Source organism: Heptranchias perlo, chromosome 12, assembly GCF_035084215.1.
Source record: "Heptranchias perlo isolate sHepPer1 chromosome 12, sHepPer1.hap1, whole genome shotgun sequence".
NCBI classification, from domain to species: domain Eukaryota; kingdom Metazoa; phylum Chordata; class Chondrichthyes; order Hexanchiformes; family Hexanchidae; genus Heptranchias; species Heptranchias perlo.
In genome coordinates, this window is record NC_090336.1 from 17,813,162 (window position 1) to 17,835,514 (window position 22,353).

General features: G+C 41.7%; 1 protein-coding gene across 1 annotated transcript in view; it reads right to left on the minus strand.

The window, feature by feature from the left end:
• Positions 1-1,607: 1,607 nt before the first annotated feature.
• The window catches only part of pnpla2 (patatin-like phospholipase domain containing 2), a 54,694-nt gene continuing 33,948 nt past the window's right edge, over positions 1,608-22,353 (minus strand). Inside the window, exons 5-9 of the mRNA XM_067993714.1 lie at positions 19,637-19,697; positions 13,318-13,500; positions 11,462-11,594; positions 10,114-10,236; positions 1,608-9,060 (exon numbers count right to left, since the gene is read on the minus strand). Of these exons, the coding sequence (XP_067849815.1) occupies positions 8,802-9,060; positions 10,114-10,236; positions 11,462-11,594; positions 13,318-13,500; positions 19,637-19,697 (759 nt within the window). The 3' untranslated portion in view covers positions 1,608-8,801. The remainder of the gene's footprint in view (positions 9,061-10,113; positions 10,237-11,461; positions 11,595-13,317; positions 13,501-19,636; positions 19,698-22,353) is intronic.

Below are 22,353 nucleotides of genomic sequence, written 5' to 3' on the forward strand. Positions count from 1 at the left end.
TTTTTGACTGGTTTAAATTGTTTTCTCAAACAGGAAGCATCTCAATCAGACTTTGACACAAGTCAACCAGCCCAGCTTCCTCCAACGCCTCGCCTCCTTTGTTCACCCTCGGTGGGACTACTTTCACTTGGGTTCACTCTTCCCTAGCCAGAGCATCTCCAGCTATGGATTATCGTCCCACCACATTATCTTTGGAGTCCTCCAAGAATCTATACTTGGCCCAGTCCTCTGCCTCAACTACATTATGCCCCTTGGCGACATCATCCGAAGATATGGAGTCAGCATCCACATGTCCATATCCAGCTCCACCTCTCCATTCCCTCTGTGTTGTTACACTGCTTGTCCAATATCCAGTATTGGAAGAGCCACAATTTCCTCCAGTTAGCCATTGTCTTTGACCCCTCACACAAATTCCGTACCTTTGCCAACAATTCCATCCCCCTCCCTGGCCACTCTCAGGCTGAACCAGACTGTTTAAAACCTCACCATCCTATTTGACCCTGAGCTGAGTTTCTGACCTTATATCCTCTCCATCACAAAGACTGGCCTTCCTCTACCTCCATAATATCTTCCGCCACTGCCCCTAGCTCAGCCCATCTGCAGTTGAAACCCTCATTTATGCCGTTGTCACTCCAGGCTCAACTATTCCATTGCTATCCTTGGCAGCTTCCCGTCTTCCACTCCATAAACTTTAGGTCATCCAGAACTCTTCTGCCCATATTCTTTCTCGTACCATGTCCCACTCATCCATTACTCCTGTCCTCGCTGACCTACATTGGTTCCCGGTGCGACTCCTTAAATTTAAAATTCTCAACCTCCTCTTCAAACCCCTTCATGGCCTCACCAATCCTGATCTCTAACCTCCTCCAGCCCTACAACACTCACCTGGACTCTCCATTCCTCTAACTCCAGCCTCATGTGCATCCCCCCACCCCACTTTGGTCCACCATTGGCAGCTGAGCCTTCATCCGACTAGGTCCCATGTTATGGAATTCCTTTCTTCAGCCCTTCTACCTCTCTCCACCTCCCTCTTCTCCTTTAAGACCCTCCTTAAAACCCACTTTGTCACGAAACCTTTGGTCACCCCTCCTAATACCTACTTTTTTTGGCTAAGCATACATTTTTTGATTATATCTGTGTGAAGTGCATTGGCACATTTTTCTATGTTAAAGGCAAGTTGTTGTATCCAAAATATCATTCAAAGCTGGGTATTCCCACAATTTGTTGCTCCTCCCATTGAATTCATTTCTCCCCGTTTGCTTCTATTTGAGGTATTTGGTACCTGGGCAACAGACTTTGTATTTCCCTCCTCATACACTCTTTCTTGTGTGTTGGCCCAGAATGGTTAAATTTTATCTTGAAGAGGCAAGTAAATTTAAATGATTAAATCCCATGGCAAAACGGTTAAGTTTTCACATCGAAACACTTACATGGCATTGGTCAGCCATGTAAGGCATTGGGGAAAATTCCCTCCCCTCCAGGATTATAAACATGCAAAACTAGATATTGTTCATGATGACATTTTGATGAATCAATAAAGATCTCCTTCTAACTACTTTGATTATACAGAAGATGTTAAGTTATGAGAAGAAGTTCACAAAAGCCAGTTAATTGCAACACTCTTTATTAACAATTATTAATCCAAAAATGAAAGACTGAATATTACAACACAGCAGCATAAGAACAATGAAGAGTGTACACTCTGGATCTGAGCTATGCCACGTTCAAAATCAACACACATAAAATTAAAGCAAATTAAGCTTCCCCTGATCGTCTAGTGGGTAAAGGCAGTGCTCACTGTAGCAGCAAGGCTTACTAGCCAAAAAGCCACAAGTTTGATTCCTGCTTTGTGCTGAGTTTAGCACTCAGCCAAGGTGCCACAATTGGACTCAGGATCATTTGGTTAGGGGGTGGTGTAGAGGGGGGGGGAAAAAAAAAAAAAGAGAAAAAAAAACGTCAGCCAGAATTCGTGCTCCCAATTGTTGTCTTGTGACTTGTGCGACGGAGGAAAAGAAAAAAAGGGAGAGAGAAAAAAAGGATGCATGTGTGCAAATGCATGGGCAGGCACACACAAATCAGGTCAGATGCCCTTGTTAACTGAATGGGTTGACACATGGAGAATGGGCATTTTGGAAATGTACCAGAGACCATGGAACCATAACCCAGCAGGAGTCAGTGCCTTTACGGAAAGGAGAAGAGGAAGCTGGCAAGATGAGATGTAAATTAGGACTGTTTACTGCTTTCTAAAATGGGTAGCATTCTGCAGGAAAACTTTCACAATGGCTGTCAAGTCTCAACATGTTCAAAATCCTATACATAGCATGTCCCATGCAACTATTTACTAACTGTAAAAGCACCGCAGTCAATAATTAACAGGTGCAAATCTGTAGGGAGAGCAGAACAAACTGACCTGAGAACTGGCAGCTTAAAACGACAAAAACATGATGGAAAAAATGAAATATATCTTTGTGTCAGTTTTCAGGGCCCAATATAACATGAGAGTTTAAATGCATTACTTTTCCCAGTCTTAACCTTACTTAGCGTTTTCTAGTGCCATTTCACTGGACCTTTCTTGAACCAGGGCCTCGATTTTAAACCCCCCCCCCCACCCCGCCCAGCGAGAGTGGTGCATGGGAGGAGTGAAGATTAGGCCGAGTCCACTTACCGGCCTGATGTCGCTCCATTCCCGCCCAGCACCATTTCATCTTTGCCGACTTCCAAGTAGGCCGAAGCTCCCGCTACAGGCAGGCAGGGGCCTAATTTAAATTCAAAAAGTCTGATAACGGCGCTGGTGCCGTGCCGTGATTTTGACGAGGAGTCAGGTGGAGGCCCGCCCGCTGTCAACCCCAACTGCTGAACCACGGTGAGAGGCGCAAATGGCCAGAAGAGGCCACGGTATGTTTGAAAAATAACTTTGCTGTGAAATCCTTGTGGGCCAGGAGGAGCAGGAGTGCTCCCTCCAGGTCCTGCAAACAGTCCTTGGGCCTCCCCAGCCCCGGCCTTGCCTCTCCATGCTGCCATTGGCTGCCATACCCCTCGCCCAGCGCTAACTTTATGCCAAGGATCGTTCCCTTGGGTAGCCGGTGTCCGAAGGATCCCGACCCATTTTCCCCACTGCCCCGGATGTCAGCCCTACAGAGACTTTTCTGCATTATTTAAATGACACCCAGGAGTTAAAATGGCCCGGAGCTCACGCCAAGATCCCAGTGGGAGTTTCCCTCCTGCCTGCACCCCTGCCAGTCCCGAATGTGTTAAAGTCAAGGTCCATGTGCCTGGCTCAAAGTCAGCCCCATCAATTATTATATCACAGAGTATGCTTAGTGACACTATACAATTTAGTGCCGCCTGTGCAGTTATTTAGAACTGATAAATGAACTTGCATTTTATATAGCGCCTTTCATATTTTTTTTTAAAAGGAGGTCCCAAACACTTCACAGCCAATTAAGTATTTTTGAAGTGTAGTCACTGTTGTTACGTAGGTAAACACACTAGCCAATTTGCACACAGCAACATCCCACAAACAGCAATGAAATAACCACCAGGTAATTTTTGTTTTTTTAAAAAAGTGGTTGTTGGAGAAATGTTGGTCAAGTTACCAGGAGAACGTCCAAATAGTACCAAATAGTGAGTGAGTGAAGTTTGCAAATTGACCGAGCTAGAAATTTACAACCATATTCCAATCTACAAACTTCTCGCACTACTAGCAATTAAACTCTAGTTGATCTTAGGCTTGTGTTCATTTACAATAATACACTTTGCACCCTTAAAAAGGGACAGGCCAGCTTTAACGGAACTCTATCTTAGCAGCAGAATACATTGTGCCTTACATGGTAGAACGCTCTATTGTTATAAAACAGTGCATCATATGACTTATGAGCTGTTCCAGGGATGTCTGCTAGCATTTTAAAATAATTTCAGCATCTGAATGCAAAGGCCACCAGTGGTGATAGGGTGGCTACAGGCAGCACTGTACGTGTCACACCAATAGTAGGCTATGCAAACTGCGTGGTCATAAGAACTGGAAAAGGTCAGTATACAAGTCAAGCTCTATCCTTAACCCTTGTTACGTTTGTGGACAATAAATCAAATATTGGCTTATTTAAGCTGTGCACTGGCAGGGGGAAGAAATCATGATTTTACCTCACTAAATTATAAAGATATCAACACTCAATCAATTCAGCAAATTTTTTAAATGATTCAAGCAGAACTGTTCCCCAGTTAGCAGCCAATTCAGAGAGGTGGTAAGTTCTGAAGAAACCACGGGGTGGATTTTAGTCTTCACTGCCTGATCTTTATTGAACCCATCCGGCTCTCGTTCCATTGATTTCAATGAAATGAAAATCAGGTGGGTTCTAAAGGGTGGGCAATCTGCTGCGCCAGATCACTGCCCAGGGGGTGAAGACTAAAATCTACTCCCACGTATGGGGCATGCACATGAAAATGTTATGAAACTGCAGAAAGGCAACAAAGCACTCGATCTCCATATTATATAAAGCCACAGGATTCATGCCACTTTCAGAGTCCAATTTGTCCTGAAGGTAGATTCATTGAATTTTACAGTACAGGAAACTGCTATTTGGCCCATCATACCTGTGCCAGCTAATTACTAAGCTCCATTCCCCTGTCCTTTCCTCCCACCTTTTCAAATGTTTCTTTTTCAAATATTTATTCATTTTCCTCTTAAAAGTTATCATGGATTTTACCTGCACCATTGTTTCTAGTAGGACATTCCATGTCCTAACAACCTTCTGCTTAGATCAATTTCTCCTAACCTCTCCACTTTTTCTTTTAATGATGATCTTAAATTCATGCCCTCTAGTTACCCAGTCTCTGACCAGTGGAAATAATTTTTCCCTATTTATCTAATCAAGACCCCTCTATCAGATATAAACTAAGTCCAACTAACCACCCAACAATCCTGTGGAGTCTGTGGGATGAATTAGGAAGAATATAGTGTGTGGAGGGATATAATGTTCAAAGAATGAAGACCCTACCAGATTCCACATCTTCCACACATTACACAGCATGCCAAAATAGTACAAATTTAAAGAGGAGAAGCCCCTCATGGAGAAACAGTAATGAACTTGCCATCAGACACACTTATTATCCAAAGCCATTCTTTACACAGGAGCAGTGTTAATTACATATCAAAATAATCTTTTCAAAACACAGAATAGTCCTTTATTTGAGCAAAGTCTTATCTCAGTGAAAACCTTCTTCATTGCACTGTGGTTTTATATCAGTCAGTTCCTAGGAATTACAAATGTGTGTAATTACGAATCAAATTTAAAAATGAGAACCATTGTCCCCCTTAGCAGCATAATGCAAATTATATTGGCTTCTGTATGGTTTCCAATTAGATTTTAGCCAGATAGGGATTAGAGGAAAACGAAAAAAAAACTATCCCTTCAGAGAAACTTACAAACTAATGTGATAGAGGAGATATCCAAGAATCATAATGTGTGGGAAAACCAGCACTGCCCTTTCTCTACCTTGTCCCTTAATTTTGCACGGTCAATAAATTAATACTAAGATCACCATTAGATCATAAGCAAATCATCCAGCATAGGCTCCTTCACCAGACTTACACAGTACTGCTCACTCTATAGTTAGGTGCAATGTATTAACAGAATTTTGCAATTATGTTTAGTAATTAAGCTACAAAATCACTTGAAATGTAAAATCATTGAAGAGATGGTTTATAGAATTAGATTGTTGGTAACGCGTTCAAATATATTAGAGATATGATACACTTAGATAAAAGAGTTTCATGAACCTTAAGGTTCCAAGTTTGGTCTCTGGCCTCTGTTGAGTTAGCTGAAGCTAGGTAGAACATTTGGGGCACTTCAAATGACCTCAACAACTCCACACTAAGGAGGAAAAAGCAGCAGCCAGTGTTTCAGTTCGATTGCTATCCAGTGACTCTGCTGCAAAATGCACCTGTGGGAATCAGTCTTGACCATGATGCCATCCATGGTTGAATAATCTACTAAAAGTCATTGTTTTGGTTCACTCATGGGTGCATGTATGAGGTACTAAAGAGCATCTGGTATATCAAGTCAACCATATCCAACCAAGAGTCAGTGCCCTCAGGAGAGGAAACTGGGAGGAGTTTCATTTCAACACAGATCTGTATAATTCGCCTCAAATTACAGCCCCTCCCCCTGCACCCTAGTCAAATTACAATCTACAACTGTAACTTTAAATACTCACCTCAGAGTTAAAAAAAAGTTAGAGTACAATTTGTTTAAATAACAAATCCATCCTCCTTTCAGCCAATTAAAATAGACTACATTTCTGTGGAATCTCCATCTTTTAGGATGGAGTCTGTGTACAGTCTATACAAACATGGTCTAAATTTATTTCAACATAGACAAAAAAAATTTAACATCTTTCGAAATTCTTATAATAATGTAGCTAAAATATACAGGGTAGTATATTCTTAATCCATAATATATACACAGTAATATATTATAATAGTATTTTTCAGTAAAACACTATCTAGCTAACAGGTCCAGTGATTAGTACACACCCATATGGATGGGGGAAATTAATAATGGTCTACACCAGTAGCACAGAATTGGTTTATAGCGAATCAGCTTCAATGGGAAAGAAAATCTGGCACGGTGTAAAACGGGTGGCCGATTTACTACGAACCCATTTTGCGCTACTGGTGTGGATCTGTTTCACCCCCATTGTGTGACTGAACAGTCCCGTCTGGTCGTGCCCCTAATTTGCTACCCAGCAAGTTGCAAATTTTAGCCAAGTAGTCAAGAGGCCCTGAGCAGAGAACAAATTAGCAGCAGAGAATAACTGTAGGGCACTCTTTCACACCCGTAATGGGAAAGGGCTCTGCAATAGGTCACTTGCCAATTCCCACAGCCAAGGAATTTGGGCAAGACCTAAAGCAGGAGGGTAAACAGTGGAGAAAAGTTCTATTAGTTAAACAAAATACCATTCCAATTACGCAATGGAGAATCGAATTATATCTACCATTTTTCAGTTCCGTGAGTCCAATAAACCAATTATGAATTTCAAAGGCAGTTACACCAGGAGATTAATTCACACTGAAAATGGTGATTCCTTACACAGTCAGATGAGGAAAGGGATATCTGTAAAATATATAGTGCCTTACATACAGATTCAAAAATAATATATACACTGCAGTGTTAAAAGGTCATTACACAAACTCTGAGCTGAGGGTTGTGTAAACTAACTTTTACACACATGCACTGTTATTACTCCAGTGCACTGTAATAGAACAGTTACTAGAAGATTCCTTTATGGAGATGTAGCCCTCCCAAAACAACCTATTGAATTACAGATAGATGTTTTTAAGTGTTTAGATTCTAAGGAAATTACATAACTGGGTAAAAATCTGCCTTGGACAGTATTGCATTGGCAGCCCGTTAAATGCCCCAAACATCGGGAGGGACGTATAACGGGATACCACCCGTTTTGCACTACCAAAGACAAATTTCTACCCCCACATATTTAAAATAAACGCACGTGAAATGTCCTCGTGTATCTTTTTCCGTTCACCTACTTCCTCTCTTCAACCCTCCAAATCAACTACTGATCATGAGTATGGGCAGGTGACTTATTGCTGGTCTTGGCTCTCAGGATGTGGGAGGGCAGTTATTTGATTTTGGCTGCTTATATTGCTTTTGCTCCATATGTAATGGAATACTGCGCATCTACAAGCAGAGGTAAGGAACACAGAAGCTGAATGCCAATATCTTGAGTGGAGCGGATAGACTTGCACACACCACACAACACTGAAGGAGTCTTAAAACATAAAAAAAAGTGGAGTAGAAACAAAACAATAATAAAATAACCTTAAAAATTATCTGTTTAAGTTGAGATATGAATCTAGTAGTCAAAGTATATCACAAAAAAAATCTTATGGAAACAACCTATAAATAGCTACTGTTTTTTTTTGAAACACCGCAAGACTTTTAACTGAATAAATCCATTCAGATGTAATTTTTTTTTTGCGAATTTAAATCAAAGAATTTGAAGTGGCCCTTTAAACAGTTCTCTTTTTATAGTTCCAACAATAGTGAATCAAAGATTAAAAAAACGGTAGCTTAGAACTGCATTGATTCAGCATAAGAATGTTGCACTGATCCTATATTCATAGTGATGAGGTATGAATGCTTCATTATGCAATCTCCAATTAGCCACTTCACTAGAAGTTGTTATTTTTGTAAATATGTCCCGCCACCCTCCACAGTCATTTATGACATTAAATTCATCTTTGGTCATAATTGGCATTCGAGTGCAGATATCTTCACCAATTTAAGGATTCACGATTCCATTCGGAGATTAAATCAACTATCCAATGGCTAAATTCAGCTTCATAATTCGGATTGAAAAATCATTGAAATCCATTTTTCCCCGACTGTATTTAAACTATTGAGAAATTAAAGAAAGAAATTCTTTGTAAAATTTCAATTCAGGTTTCTAAAAGGTAATAAAATTATATTTAAAATAACAATTACCACAATGTAGGCTATTCATCTGGGTATTGCTCCACTCAAGTTGCAATATGGGTGTATCCCCCACAAACAGACTGTCACAAAGAACCTAGGGGAGTGGTTACAGCCGGGAGAGGTCTGGCTTCATGCGTGGAACATGCAATTCCACAAATTTTTTAAACAGGTTATATCCACGTGGCATATTGGTGCAAAAGAAAAACATCTGTATAAAATGTTCTCAAAATAAAAAAAAAATATTCGCAGGTAACGTGACACTTTGAGGAAGAATTGCTGTGCGTGGAAGGGAGCTCCTTCTAATGCTCAAATCTGGTCGTCACAGGGGGAAGATGGTTTCATCTCTAAGCCGGAATCAGGATCCTGCTGACAGCCGGAGGCCTGCACTTGCCAGTTGATTGGGGGCATGCTGGGCCATAAGTGACGCTGGTACTCTTCACATTTCAAAATCAGATCAATCACCGAAGTATTGCTCCGGACCCATTTCTGGACAAACATGTAGGTAGACTGTTTTTGTGGTAGGAAAAGACTTTGGGTCCTCTGTAACCCCATGTCATACTGCAGCCTGGAACAGAGAGAAGGAAACAAAATGAGGAGACGCCAATTATTTACAGCTTTTTAAAAAAATTAAACAGGTATTAATATAGGAGCAAGATGAGCTAACTCTCTCTGCCCTTCTTTCCCCCTCGCCATCCATTAAATACATTGTACTTATCAGAATCTACACGTAAAAGGATAGGCACCTGGTCCCCATACAGCTGTGTGTAAATATACCACTCAGTGTGATCCTGCGCCATGCAGATCAAAAAGGTTCCAAGCTCGATTTCTGGTGATAAGTTATTTGAGGTCAGTCTGGCCCGAGGGATGGGTCCTCTACTGCTTCTACATTTAATTTTAGCGGTTGCCAAGGCGGCAAAGAGAATACGTGCTGGTTGCCAAGAAGCAAATTACTACGGAAAGGAGACACAGTTCCCAGTGATGACTGTATCAGAGAAAATTATACAGGGAGATGGCTGTGAGCAATAGCAGAATTTATATCAATTTAACCGTCGCACTTGGCCAATCACAATAGCTGCAGCATTATGTGTGGGGTGGGGGGGCGGGGGAAGAAACCAATCAGACAAGTACAGAAATAAGATAATGAACGTACATCATGTAGTTCTCCATGCCAGCGACCAATGTACCAGCTGATCTCAGCCAGGGTAGCAGTCGAAGTGCTACAACTGGTTTCAGCTCTCCTGTGAGGAACGGAGAATGAAAACACAAAACAGCCAGGGTTCCCAGTCCTAATTATCCAGCGACTCCCGATGCTAAGTCCACCTGTAGATGTTGGGTATCAGAAGTATTTAGTGGGGCCGTGATAACCCCCATGATGGAATAGTTCATCAAGTACTTAACATGTGAAGAATGTCAGCACTTTCAGAGGAGATGGGGGGGATGGGGGGGGGCGTGAATTCAAAATGCAAGGTTACCTGCCCCAGTCCCATTTACAAATGCAGAAATCCAATTGGACTGACAAGTTGTACAGATGGAAATGTACTCCTTCATGTGGAAAGCTTTAAATACCTAACACTGCAGTCAATCATTGCATGGTTGCTCTCTAATCAACTGTCAATACCTTGCCGAAAGACGATGTCCCAGTCTTGCCTTGGCATTCGTTATGAAGTACCACAAAACATTGGCTATCTGATCTTTCATCCAGTCAATATCTTGCGGGAGATCAGGCAGCCATTCCAGGATTCTGTTAGGTACAAAGTACGAAGAGACGAGATTAATTAAATTCCTGTGCGCACACCTTCAGTCTTAAAAATAAGGGCAGCATGTGTCATAAAATATAATCTCCTAACATGCATAAAGCACTCCCTGATCCCATGCTGCGTGATAACCTGTTGGCCCAAGCAGATCTTTGCGGAATACATATTCCAGAAATGCCATAGGTGGCAGACAACGCCACTCACTCCTGTACCAGCCATACACTTCTGAGTCGATTACACAGTCACGACAACTCAGTAACTTTCTTTTGGAATAGATACAGAATACTGGAGCATAAAGGAGTGAGTTTGTGATTTAAATCAACAGGATTCAGAAATATAAACGATGAGAGCAACTTGTGATTTAAAAATATATCCTGGGCAGTTCTACCGTTTTCTGCTAAGCCCTTGTGTATAAAAACCATGGCAAATAACAAGTCGAAGGCAAAGAGTTTCAGGTAGGCAAATGTAATTAAAATCTTTTGTAAGCATGCTGTGGTTCTATTATTAGATAAATATTCTTCTCTGTTCAGATGAAAGAAATTGTGATGAGCAATTTCCGGCTTAACCCTTAGAATTGGCAACTCCAGGAAATTCCAGGCTCCCTGGGCCAGTCATTTATTAAAATTTTCAACTAAGGCAGTGTAATACTGAAAAATAGCCAAATTATACAGCAATAAAGCTATTCGAATACCACAATTAGTTTTAATATTGAAAGATGAACTCTATGCTACAAAATAAGCATTTTAAACAAAACTAAATAAATGTCCACTTGTCTCCATCTATCCTCCTTCAGCTGGGTAGGTGGCTCCATGCTGTGGATTTCTCCTATAATTTCTGACAGCTACAGCGATAGCCAGCACTGAGCAAGTCTAGACTTGCTAGGGCTAATTCCACAACCCCATGCCCCAGTGGGGAAGCCGATCATGAATGGAGCATGGGTCGGAGTCAGGATTACAATATTGTATTCTGATTGCGGTTCCCCACTGTGAGCACAGGATCAGGGAATTAGCTCCACGTCAATTAATTGTACCTTCCCTTGAGCTAGATCTCAGTTATTCTGAGGTGCTCCACCTAGAGGCTTGGCTGATAATAGCCAAACCAGGCAGTCAAACCCATAGTTCAGCTAATTAGAAGATTTCTGTCCCGCTACAGGACCAGAGGAAAGGGAATAGACCCAATAATGACACGGGGCAACAGAAGTTGTAAGCTTACCTTATGGTGAAGGAGACTGCTGATTCCAATGGCAAGGTGTATGGAAGCATCATGGCCGAGACTAAACGGACTGGCAGCATATTTGAAAAGACTGTAAGGATACTTCTTCGTTCAGCACAGGCTTCAATTAGTGCTGTGTAAAAAGAACGCAATACCAGAAAATCAATCAACCTGCAATCAAAACAAGTTAACAATATGCACAGACACACATCAAATTGGATTTTTTTTGGGGGGGGGGGCAAGGTGCGGAGCGGGATATGAAACTGCGTGGCACCGAAGACTAGGGCACTTCTCAGTTACATCTGAGACTGGGGTTCCGATCCATTCCAGAATGCTGGAGTGAAAGCTTCTGTGGTGGTTTCAGGATTTGGAGTGAACTGAATCTGACTGTTTTCTATCCAGTTCCCAGTGGGCACAAAAAAAAATTATGCTCCCATTTTGGAACAAATTTACAATCTCACATTGAAAGGGCACCAGGATGGATGGTGTAGGAAATTGGAACATTCACATGTGCTCTTCTGAAGCTGGCACACTTTTGGGGAAGAGCAAAGGGACTCATGACTCTGGTCTGTGTTACACCTGATAGTAACTTTGGTGCAAAATAAAAAAGGGAAAAAGGTTCCATTATCCAGAACCAATATAACGTCGATAATTTCAGACATTTACATTTTTTCCCCCCGATCATTTAGGGTGGAGGTGGAGAGAGGCTTAGTGGCATAACTCACTGGTACATTATAGAATGAAGACACACTGGTTTTCATCAACCATTACTCACAGGTGGCTGGAGTATCGCATAGGGAAGATGAGAAAATAAGTTTACACACGAATAGGTGAATCAAAGCAAGCTGCCAGTTTCACCAGCTGCCAGTCCTCTTTCCCCCCTCCCCCTTCAAAAAAATCCAACCTCAACGACCTTGCAAACTACAGCCCCATCTCCAACCTCTCTTTCCCCTCCCGCGTCTTGAACGTGTTGTCATCTCTCAAATCCACGCTCATCTTTCCCGCAACTCCATGTTTGAATCTCTCCAATCAGGTTTCCGCCTGTGTCACAGCACTGAAACGGCCCTAATCAGTCATAAATGACATCCTCTGTGACCGTGGTAAACTATCCCTCCTCATCCTTCTCTATCACTCTGTGGCCTTTGTCAAGATTGGCCGCAACATCCTCCTCCAACAACTCTCATCTGTTGTCCCGTTCAATGAGACTACCTTTGCTTGGTTTCACTTTTACCTATCCAATCATAGCCAGAGCCTCTCCAGCAATGGTTTCTCTTCATGCTCCTGCACAGTTACCTCTGAAGTTCCCCAAGGATCTATCCTTGTCCCCCTGCTATTCCTCATCTACATGCTGGCCCTTGGCAACATCATCCACAGACATGGCATCAGGATCCGTGTACACTGACAGCATCCAGCTCTACCTCTCCACCATCAGCGAGTTGAATCCTACAGAACAGAAACGTCCCAGGTCTGATTCCCAGTCTGTGATCTCAGCTGGGACAGCAGTACAAGCACAGAAACTTGCTTCAGGGCCTTTGGGTTAAGGAAAGAAAAAAATAATTTGGCCAAGCTTCCCACACCTGATCATTATCCTGTGACACCTCTGCTGGAAGTGCACACATGGAAACTGGAGGACAGGATTGGGCTTGACTGACCTCAACGAGGTGCTGCAAGGAAAACCAGCACCCATGGGACTGTACACTGGGCGAGAAAAGAACTATACCCCTTGTGCAGTCAGACTGTAGGTGGCTTACTTGAAGGAGTGAGCAATGCTTTAGGAAGATAGGAACAGGAGAAGGCCATTCAGCCCCTTAAGCCAATTCCACCATTCAATTAGATCATGGCTGATCTTTGCTCACCTTGGTGAAGTCGCGGTGACAGATGTTCCAGGATCCGGTCACCATTCTTGTTGACTGTGTCTATTACTCCCACTTGTTCTCCCTCTACTACTTCCATGGTCTCCTCCTCTTCATCTATTGCATCACATTCATTTGAAGCTGACTGGGAAGGGTTGCGCAAGGGTTGTGGCTGGTTCATTAGAGCTGCATGGTGGTGGGAGGGAATAAATATTGTTAGTTCTTATTCTCCTCATGAGGAAAAGGCTGTTCTTTGGGTTGAAGAGAAACAAATCCCAATAACTACTTTATTTGCAGTGCAGTAAAATTGTAAAGTTCAATGGGGCTGGAAACAGGAGAGTCTTTGCATTACAGGAAAGCAACATGGCGATTTGGGATCAAACCAGATACTTTTTCTGATGCCCAACACAAAAGGCTGCTCTCATAAGCAAGTCCTCGCTTTCAATGAACCAAAGTGTGACCTTATGCACAAACATCTGGGTGTACTTCGTGTCTAATACTCTTTAAACAGCTCACCTTGACAGAGAAGACTCATCCACCCTCTATATGGCTTTGGCACGAGACCAGCATCATCAACAACAATTTGCACTTATAAAATGCCTTTGACGTAGAAGAACATTTTAAAAGGTACTTCACAGAGGCATAAGGAAAAATGGATGGTGAAACATTAAGAGGGGTGGCCAAAAGCTTGGTCAGAGAGGTGGGTTTTAAAGGAGGGTCTTATAAGGAGAGGGAAGTGGAGGAGTATAGGGATGGCATTTCGAAGCATAGGGCTTAGGGCTAGGCAACTGAAAGCACGGCTACCAATAGTTGGGTGAAGGGAGGGGGAATTCACACACAAGAGGCCAGAGTCAGAGAAAATGAGTGTGGATGGAGGGCCTTGTAGGGGTGTGAGAGATTAAAGGGATAAGGAGGAATCTAAACAGGATGAGAATTTTAAATTTGAGGAGTTGGGGGATTGTGAGCCATTGTAGTTCAGAGATGACACAGGTGATTGGTGACCAGGACTTGGTGTGGGATAGGATGCAGGCAGGAGAGTTATAGATATACTGATGTTTACAGAGGGTGGAGGATGGGAGTGGGACCACGTCAGCATTGGCGTAAATTGAGTCTGGAGGCAACTAAGGCAGAAATAAGGGTTTCAACGGTAGATGGGCCAAAGGAGGAGGGAAGGGCGAGCAATGCTATGGAGGTGCAAGTGGGGGACCTTGGTTTAAAACTAATTTTAAACCATCACACTCAAAATGGAAGTTACATTCTTTTACATCCCATGCACTGGTTAAAGACAACACATCTACTGTAAACCTTTGGAGGGCAAAAGTATTCTTAATATGAAAACATTTTGATTGAAACCTTTCAAGACTGAATATACCACTAAAAACAATCAAGGTAATGCAATCAGTGAAGCTGCTCTAGTCCTGATCCAAAGTGGGTCAACTTGTATTAATAATGCTTTGAACCAGGCATCAAGTGCACGTTTGGAAGAACCCAAACACCTACGTGCCTTTTGTCGTCATCCCTTTGTGTTTATAGGTTTTGCAGATTGTTGTCAATGTTCAAGTAGATTACCTCTGTCTCAGGTTGACCTTCAAAGCATGTTATGACTACAAAGATCCCACACATTTTGGGCATCAGCAGTTTGGTTTCATCTGGCCTTGACATGCAGGGGCAAAGCATGGCTCTCTGGGTATAAGTCTATGTAAATCCTGTACAGATTGTATTTTGTTGGTTCATTAAGCAGTCTGTTATCTCTCTCAAAAGTATTTATCCCAAGCTCTGGAAGGAAGTTTTCAAAGGTTCTATTCTGACTGGGTTGGCTGTTTAACCCTTCGTGAACTGCCTCCAGAGTTTTGTCTTTGAACAAATTTAATATCTTGCTTGTGCTGCTGCTTCTGGGAATAACCTAATAGTAGGTTAGTGTATTACAAAACTTGAATGGCACAGCCAATGATATTTGATTTCTGAAGTGACAAGAGACACGATAGAGTTCCTACATACTGTCTAGGAACAATAAAAGGGTTCATTGTTTGCGTGGCATAGACTATCCCACATTACTTTAAGCTTAAAGTCGCAGGGAGTGAGGGATTTTCTTTGGAAATGGACTTTCTTGTTGGACATGAGAAAAAGCATTTGGAGTGAGCTCAAATTGTATACTCTGGAAGAACAAGCTGGGAAAAATCAGAGAGTTGGGGGGATGGGGGGAGGAGAATACAAATAACTGTCAGACCGCACACTGGTGGAATAGGGTTGATTATATATTGTGGTCTTACCAAAAAAGGTTCGGCAGCAGCACCTAGGACCCTAAAACCAAAGAGCCGGACAAGGCTACAAGCACAGAGTCAGATGATGCCACAGACTACAAGAGCAAAATATGATGAGCTATTTCACCTTGACCAGAATAGTAGAATCAGAGCACTCGGCTGAGCCTGAAGGGGGGGTAAATTCAAAACTAATCTGCGGAAACAATATGTCAGTGAGCGAGTGGTCAATTTATGGAAGAGATTCCCTGGGGAGATGGTGGAAGCAGTTTGTATTGAATCATTCAAATGCAAATTTTGGGATACAGTATATGAGTAATTTGAGATATGACACATGGTAAGTGTAGCATGCTTGTGGGGAAAAAGGTGACACTAGACCTATGGTTCCCAAAGCTCTCCACCACTAGTTCTTCTCGTGTCATTTCTGGGTCTGTTGTAGACTAAATCGATAGAGATTGATCGCTATGATTAGTCAACAACTCCATTATCATTGTATCATGCGACTACCAGGATGATAGGAGGTGAACTAGATAGACCTTGTTTTTTTTTTAAATCAAGCAATTCCTATGTTCCTATTTAAGGAACCTTACAACACCAGGTTATAGTCCAACAGTTTTATTTGAAAATCACAAGCTTTCGGAGCTTACCTCCTTCGTCAGGTGACGAAGGAGGTAAGCTCCGAAAGCTTGTGATTTTCAAATAAAACTGTTGGACTATAACCTGGTGTTGTAAGGTTCCTTACATTTGTCCACCCCAGTCCATCACTGGCATCTCCACATCATATGTTCCTATTAGCCAAGAACAGTTAATGTGAACTGGAGTTGTAACTCAGACCTGGGCTTTATGTACATTATTTTGAGGGAAAGTTTTTTTTAAAGCTTTTTGAGTTTCTAGCTACTGCCATTACTGTATATGTCCCTGATTCAGTGTCATGAGGGCTAATCTACACTTACTTACAGTAAAAGTCTATGTGCTGTAAAGATTAGCATTCTCTTACAAATTAATTGCCGGACAATTTAGTGAACTAATTGACAACCAGACCATTTGACACTGCACAGCACATTTAACATACCTTGTGAGCTTCAACATTGTCACCGGTGTTTAAAACAAGTCAAAAATGTCAAAATCTATTTGGGAAAATTAGCATACACATGGACTGAATAACAAAACTATTGTAAAGAGCTGAAGTGAATGCAGCACACAAAATACACACACACACACACACACACACACTGGAATTATGTTACTGTGTGTCTGAATAGCCTCTGAAGTAAAAAATTCAATTATTAATGGTTCATCAGAACACATTCAGTTAAATCATCACAAATACAACGTGCAATGAAGAGGACATATTGGCTGGGGTTTCCCCACTCGTGTCCGCCGGGGCCTGATTTTCTACCCACTCACTTTAATGGATAGAAAGTCATGAGCTAGCATGGGCTGAAGCAGAAATCCCTGGCCACTGTAACCACACTTCCCTCTTCTCAATAAACAACCACAGCTTGACCAAGGCTGGTACAATAGGAACATCAGAGCTAGGGGAAAAAATAAATAAACTGGGCTGTCCTGACAATCACAATTTCATCAACCCAACAAGAGGGGGCAGAGTTTTGCATCAGCGTTATTGAGAAGGAATAAAGAAAACAGCTTTAGAAAAGTAGGTCCATGTTGAATGAATTCAAAGAGTCATCAGCAAATATTAGGATTGAGATTTATGATTTTTTTATTTTTAAAAAGCCCAACATGGATCATAAACCCCATTTAAATATATAGAGGTCCCAGATAGCGCAGTGAGTAAAACCACTGCTCAGTGTAGTATTAAGCACATAGACCAGATAATCTCAGTTTCAATTCCCAGTGTGTGCCAAGTTAAGTGAACTCAGTGAGGCAGCAGTAGGGTCACTAAATTAGCCTCAGAACCGTTGGGTTAGGGACGGGAAAAAAAAAAAATCCAGCCAGGATTTCTGTTCCCGATCACAATCCAATGCCATCTGCTGGAGGACAAGATATGATGACCCATCCAGTCAAATAATTCCACTTTCTGCTTAATTGTGTGTCTATAGATATTGTGTGTGAAGCATTCACTTCAGCTCTTTATCATACTTTTGTTCTTCTGTCCACCTGTATGCCAGTTTTCCCAAATACTATGACACTTTTCACTTGTTTTATACATTGGTGACACTCTTGCAGTTCATAAGATATGAATACCCGTTAACTGAGTCGTACAAAACTTAAAGGCCTGTTGAACTGCATCACAGCAATAAGTCCTCATCTCCTGAAGGGGAAGAAAACTGACACCAAAAAAAAAAGAGCATGCTGTTGCTTAGCATCACCACAAGATGGCAAAAAAAGGCACCTGGAAGCAGGCTTCCGGTTTAAAGATCAGGGAACGTGTACAGATGAAATAAACTGAACAAAGTAGGTTGAAGGGTTTGATTTTTCCAATTAATCCGTCAGCACAACCCTTCATCCTTCTTCCACTTCCCTTTCCCAAAAATCCACCGTGTGATCTTCAGTCGGAAGACATGGAGTTGTTTGGGCTAAAGTCTTCTTCACAGGTGGTATCAATGCCACAACTTGATCGATTCAATACTGGGCAGGTTAGAAAGTGAAACTACAGTGAAATTCCCTCTGCCCCCCACCCCGAGGGAAATTTTCTCTTCCTCCCACTGAAGAATCTGAAGGCCAGTGATACCCCTGAGGAAGTAGCCAAGTCTAATGTTAATCGAGACTGGGATTAAGTCAGGTCATTCCACAATTATGGCAGCAAATGGAAGCTGAGTCAATGTGATGCTTCCCGAGATGTAAACACTGTTCTACAAAACAATAGTTAAATGAAACTCTACGTGCTTTTGAAAGTCAGCAACTGGAGTCCTCTTGTTTTACATCGCTGTCATCCTAAATTGCAGTGACAGCAATGGGAAAATATGTGGGAACCATAAAACAAACACGACAGCCATCAATAGGACTGCCTCAAAACCAATTTAAACAATTTTAGAAGCAATTACCAGCACTGTGGCCTTAAAACTGGCCATGTTTTGGAAGAAAATTCAGACCAATTATGTGTCAGTATGTTACCTACACAGTGACTTGTTGGTGCAGTTTTTATTTTAAAATGTATTTGTGGGAAGTTGTGTGATATCAGAAAAGGACAGGATCATATGTGGCTATCAGGCCTTGTGGTGGAAGGTGGCAGATCATTTCATAAATAGCAGCAAGTGAACTGCGACCAAAGCAATAATATGACCCTGTGATTACCACATCTTCCCAGTTTCCTCACTGAATTAGGATGATGGTCTATTTATTTGTATGTGGAGGCTGAATGAATGAGTGACAGGGAATGCTAAATTCAGCACATCCATAGACTACCCTACATTCTGTTAGGGTATAAAATTTTGATCCGGAGTTTCACAAAGGGACGAATTATTCTGCGATCCCATTTGATCACAGTAAACCATATAAAACAAGCACGCAGAAGACTGACTGAAACATTTGGCTCCACGTAAATTTATACGCCTTGAAAAAGAGGACAGCGTGGTCAATCTGCAACCTCTGAGCACTTGTCCTCACTAACTGCTTTGAATCCAGCTCTGGAATGGCTACCAGGAAAGAGACAGGATAAAAAAAGAGGAATCTTGGCTTCAGGGATGGGGGTGAATGTTCTTTAACATTTGCACTGAGAATGCACAGGCTAGTAGAGGAAAAAAAATAGCATCAATATTTATCTGGCCTTCAGTGGACCAGTAAGTTCTCCAAAACTGATCTCACTTAGGAACAGATGGAACTCAGCACATCTTAACCTTTCTTCTTCCTTTGTCTGTGAAACGGTTTTTAAGATTTTTACATTCTCTTTAAAAACTATTGGGTAGATAAATCGTTGAGTTAATTAAGACTCACTAAAGCATTGCGACTGTTCTTTAGGCTACATGATATATAATGTTGGCATCTGCCTACTGTAATTAAATCCAATTTTACAGAATGGCATTTTCACAGACTTAAATAGAGACAGCAAATACATCTGCACATTTAGAAACTATAGCAAAAAAACATAGGTCCACACTCACCATTCCTCTGGAGGAAGTCAAGTGCATCACTGTAACCCTGTTTACACATATCCCTCATCACCTGCCAAACAGATTAAAAAACAATCTGAGTGAAAGAATCTGTATTGAACTGGGCATGCCAATGATTAACTTTGCACAAATTTTCACAGGCTTTTAATTCGTATCAAATATGACCACTGTGGAATGTTTATTTCACACTTCAGCTGAAATTCAGTCAAAAACTTTTTTAAAAAGTGGAAATGTGAAGAATTCAGGCAAAGTACATTTCGGAAAGTGTGTTTGTTCATCTTAATTCAAGTTCTACACGTACTTTTCTATCTCTCAGCATTGCCTTTTTTCAAAAACCAAATCCATTTGGTCTGGGCATCTCAATCTCTTCATGTTTGCTAAAAACAGCGTTGCCTCGTGGTCACTTCGGTAATACATATTATATCTATATCAAAGACATCACAAACCCCACCCCCATGGAACTGCTTGTAGTAATCCTTCTATGATCAGCAAAGTAGAAACTGTACTGGTGAACCATGCCAAAGTAACATAGCTTCCCATCTGCTGGAATAGAAAGTTTATTCCAATCGTACACCCTGCACTGGAGCATTCCCCTTTAAGTTTATATCTTGCAGCATCCAAACATCTTAAGCAGTGATTTGGAGACAATTCATCTCGTGGAATGAGCATTCTTGCACAGATTTGCCCGCTCTGAGAGAATAGCACGGATTCTGCAGTGGATTTTGTAAATAAAGCTCATTGATTTTGAGCATCCTGTAATGCTTGACCCTCTTTGCCTTATTGGTAAGTGATGAGTCAGGATGGGGAAATACGTGAAATAAGGATTCTTTCCAGAGTGAAGACGGCCTTCAGTTGGCAACTCATGAATCACCATACTAAATTAAATTGCTTATAGGCTAAAGTGCTTCACCCGTCAATCCAACCCTTGCAGATTTGAGGTGGTCAAATTGCTTAACTGAGCCAGGTGCGCTCCTGATGTACTCCCTTCCAAATATTCCCAGGACACCGATGCAGGTTTGCAAAATATCAACGTCAGTGATCAAAGATCCCAAGTAGGTAATTATAATCAATTGCACCTGCTCCAGATTAGAGCTCGATGCTCCCAGTTTACTAATCTCCAGGGCAGAGGTCGAGGTACTCACTACTTTCCCAGTTACTGGATCAGCACTGGGAAACCTGACACAATGTGAAACCTTTGATCAGGATTCCCATTGCGGACATGTTATTTTTCTGCTTAAACTTGTCAAGAACAGTCAATGGAGCTGAACTCAGGACAAGGGGTGACTGTGTCTTCACCGCAATTGGTCAGTGGATAATTTTTCCATTGTAGGAAAGGTGAGAGGAAAGGCTAAACAGGAGAACATTAAGCCTGAAACATGCCAGAGATAGCTACTTCATGGATTTGGGATCTCTTCCTCGCAGATGGTTTCACATTTGTTTCAACAACTCATAAAAATTCATGGTGACAAGTTCTATGAAAAAGCAAGTAGGAAACAGGAGTCTCTGTTCAAACTTTAAAAGGCAGCGCTTAAACACATTAATGTTAGTCCCTGTGCAATGCTATATCCCATAATAGCTTTTAGGCAAAAGCACGGTTTAGTTGTCATAATGTCTAGCAGGAATCTCTAAAACGTCTCACCGTATTTACCTTGATAGCAGCAACCAGATACAAGTACTGAAGAGGGAAAGAAATACTCAATGTACTGGAATAGTACATCTCAACATCCCCCCCAATTTCTTTGCCTCTCCAGCACTTCAATTCAGCAAATCGAGAATATTTTCTACACAGTACACAATGTTATTTACAGTTAATACTTTATGTATTTCATGGACATTCCATTCTAATTACTGGAACATTTTTTTCCTTTTGAAAATTTGTATGAAGTAAATGCTCAGCTAAACCACAAGACACACCAATAGGCTACTTAGCACTGGCTCCAGTTACAATGGAACCATACCATAAAGGAACCTGGTACATCATTAAGCCTTCTTTGGCACCCACCCACCCCCACCCATTTCTTTGACATTAATTTTAATGTATGGAGTAAACTGAATACAATACAAGACCTGTAATTGTCACTGATTCAATGTCAATGGGTCAAAATCCTGGAACTCCCTACCAGTGGCACTGTGGGAGTACTTTCACCACATAGACTGCAGCGGCTCAAGAAGGTCCATCACGACCTTCTCAACGGTGACTAGGGATGGACAATAAATGCCGGCCTTCCCGGTGACACCCACATCCCGAGAATAAATTAAAATAAAGACCTTACAGGAATAGGACTTATACCCCCTTTATGTTCTGTGTCAATTCAGTTAGGAAGTCTGGTCTTGTGATCAGGACTAGACAGACTAGATGCAGGGAGGATGTTCCCGATGGCTGGGGAGTCCAGAACCAGGGGTCACAGTCTCAGGATGCGGGGTATGCCATTTAGAACAGAGATGAGGAGAAATTTCTTCACTCAGAGGGTGGTGAACCTGTGGAATTCTCTACCACAGAAGGCAGTGGAAGCCAAGTCATTAGATGTATTCAAGAAGGAGATAGATATATTTCTTAATGCTAAAGGGATCAAGGGATATGGGGAAAAAGCAGGAACAGGGGACTGAGTTAGACGATCAGCCATGATCATTTTGAATGGCGGAGCAGGCCCGAAGGGCCGAATAGCCTACATTTGTTCCTATTTTCTATGTTTCTATGTAGATACCAG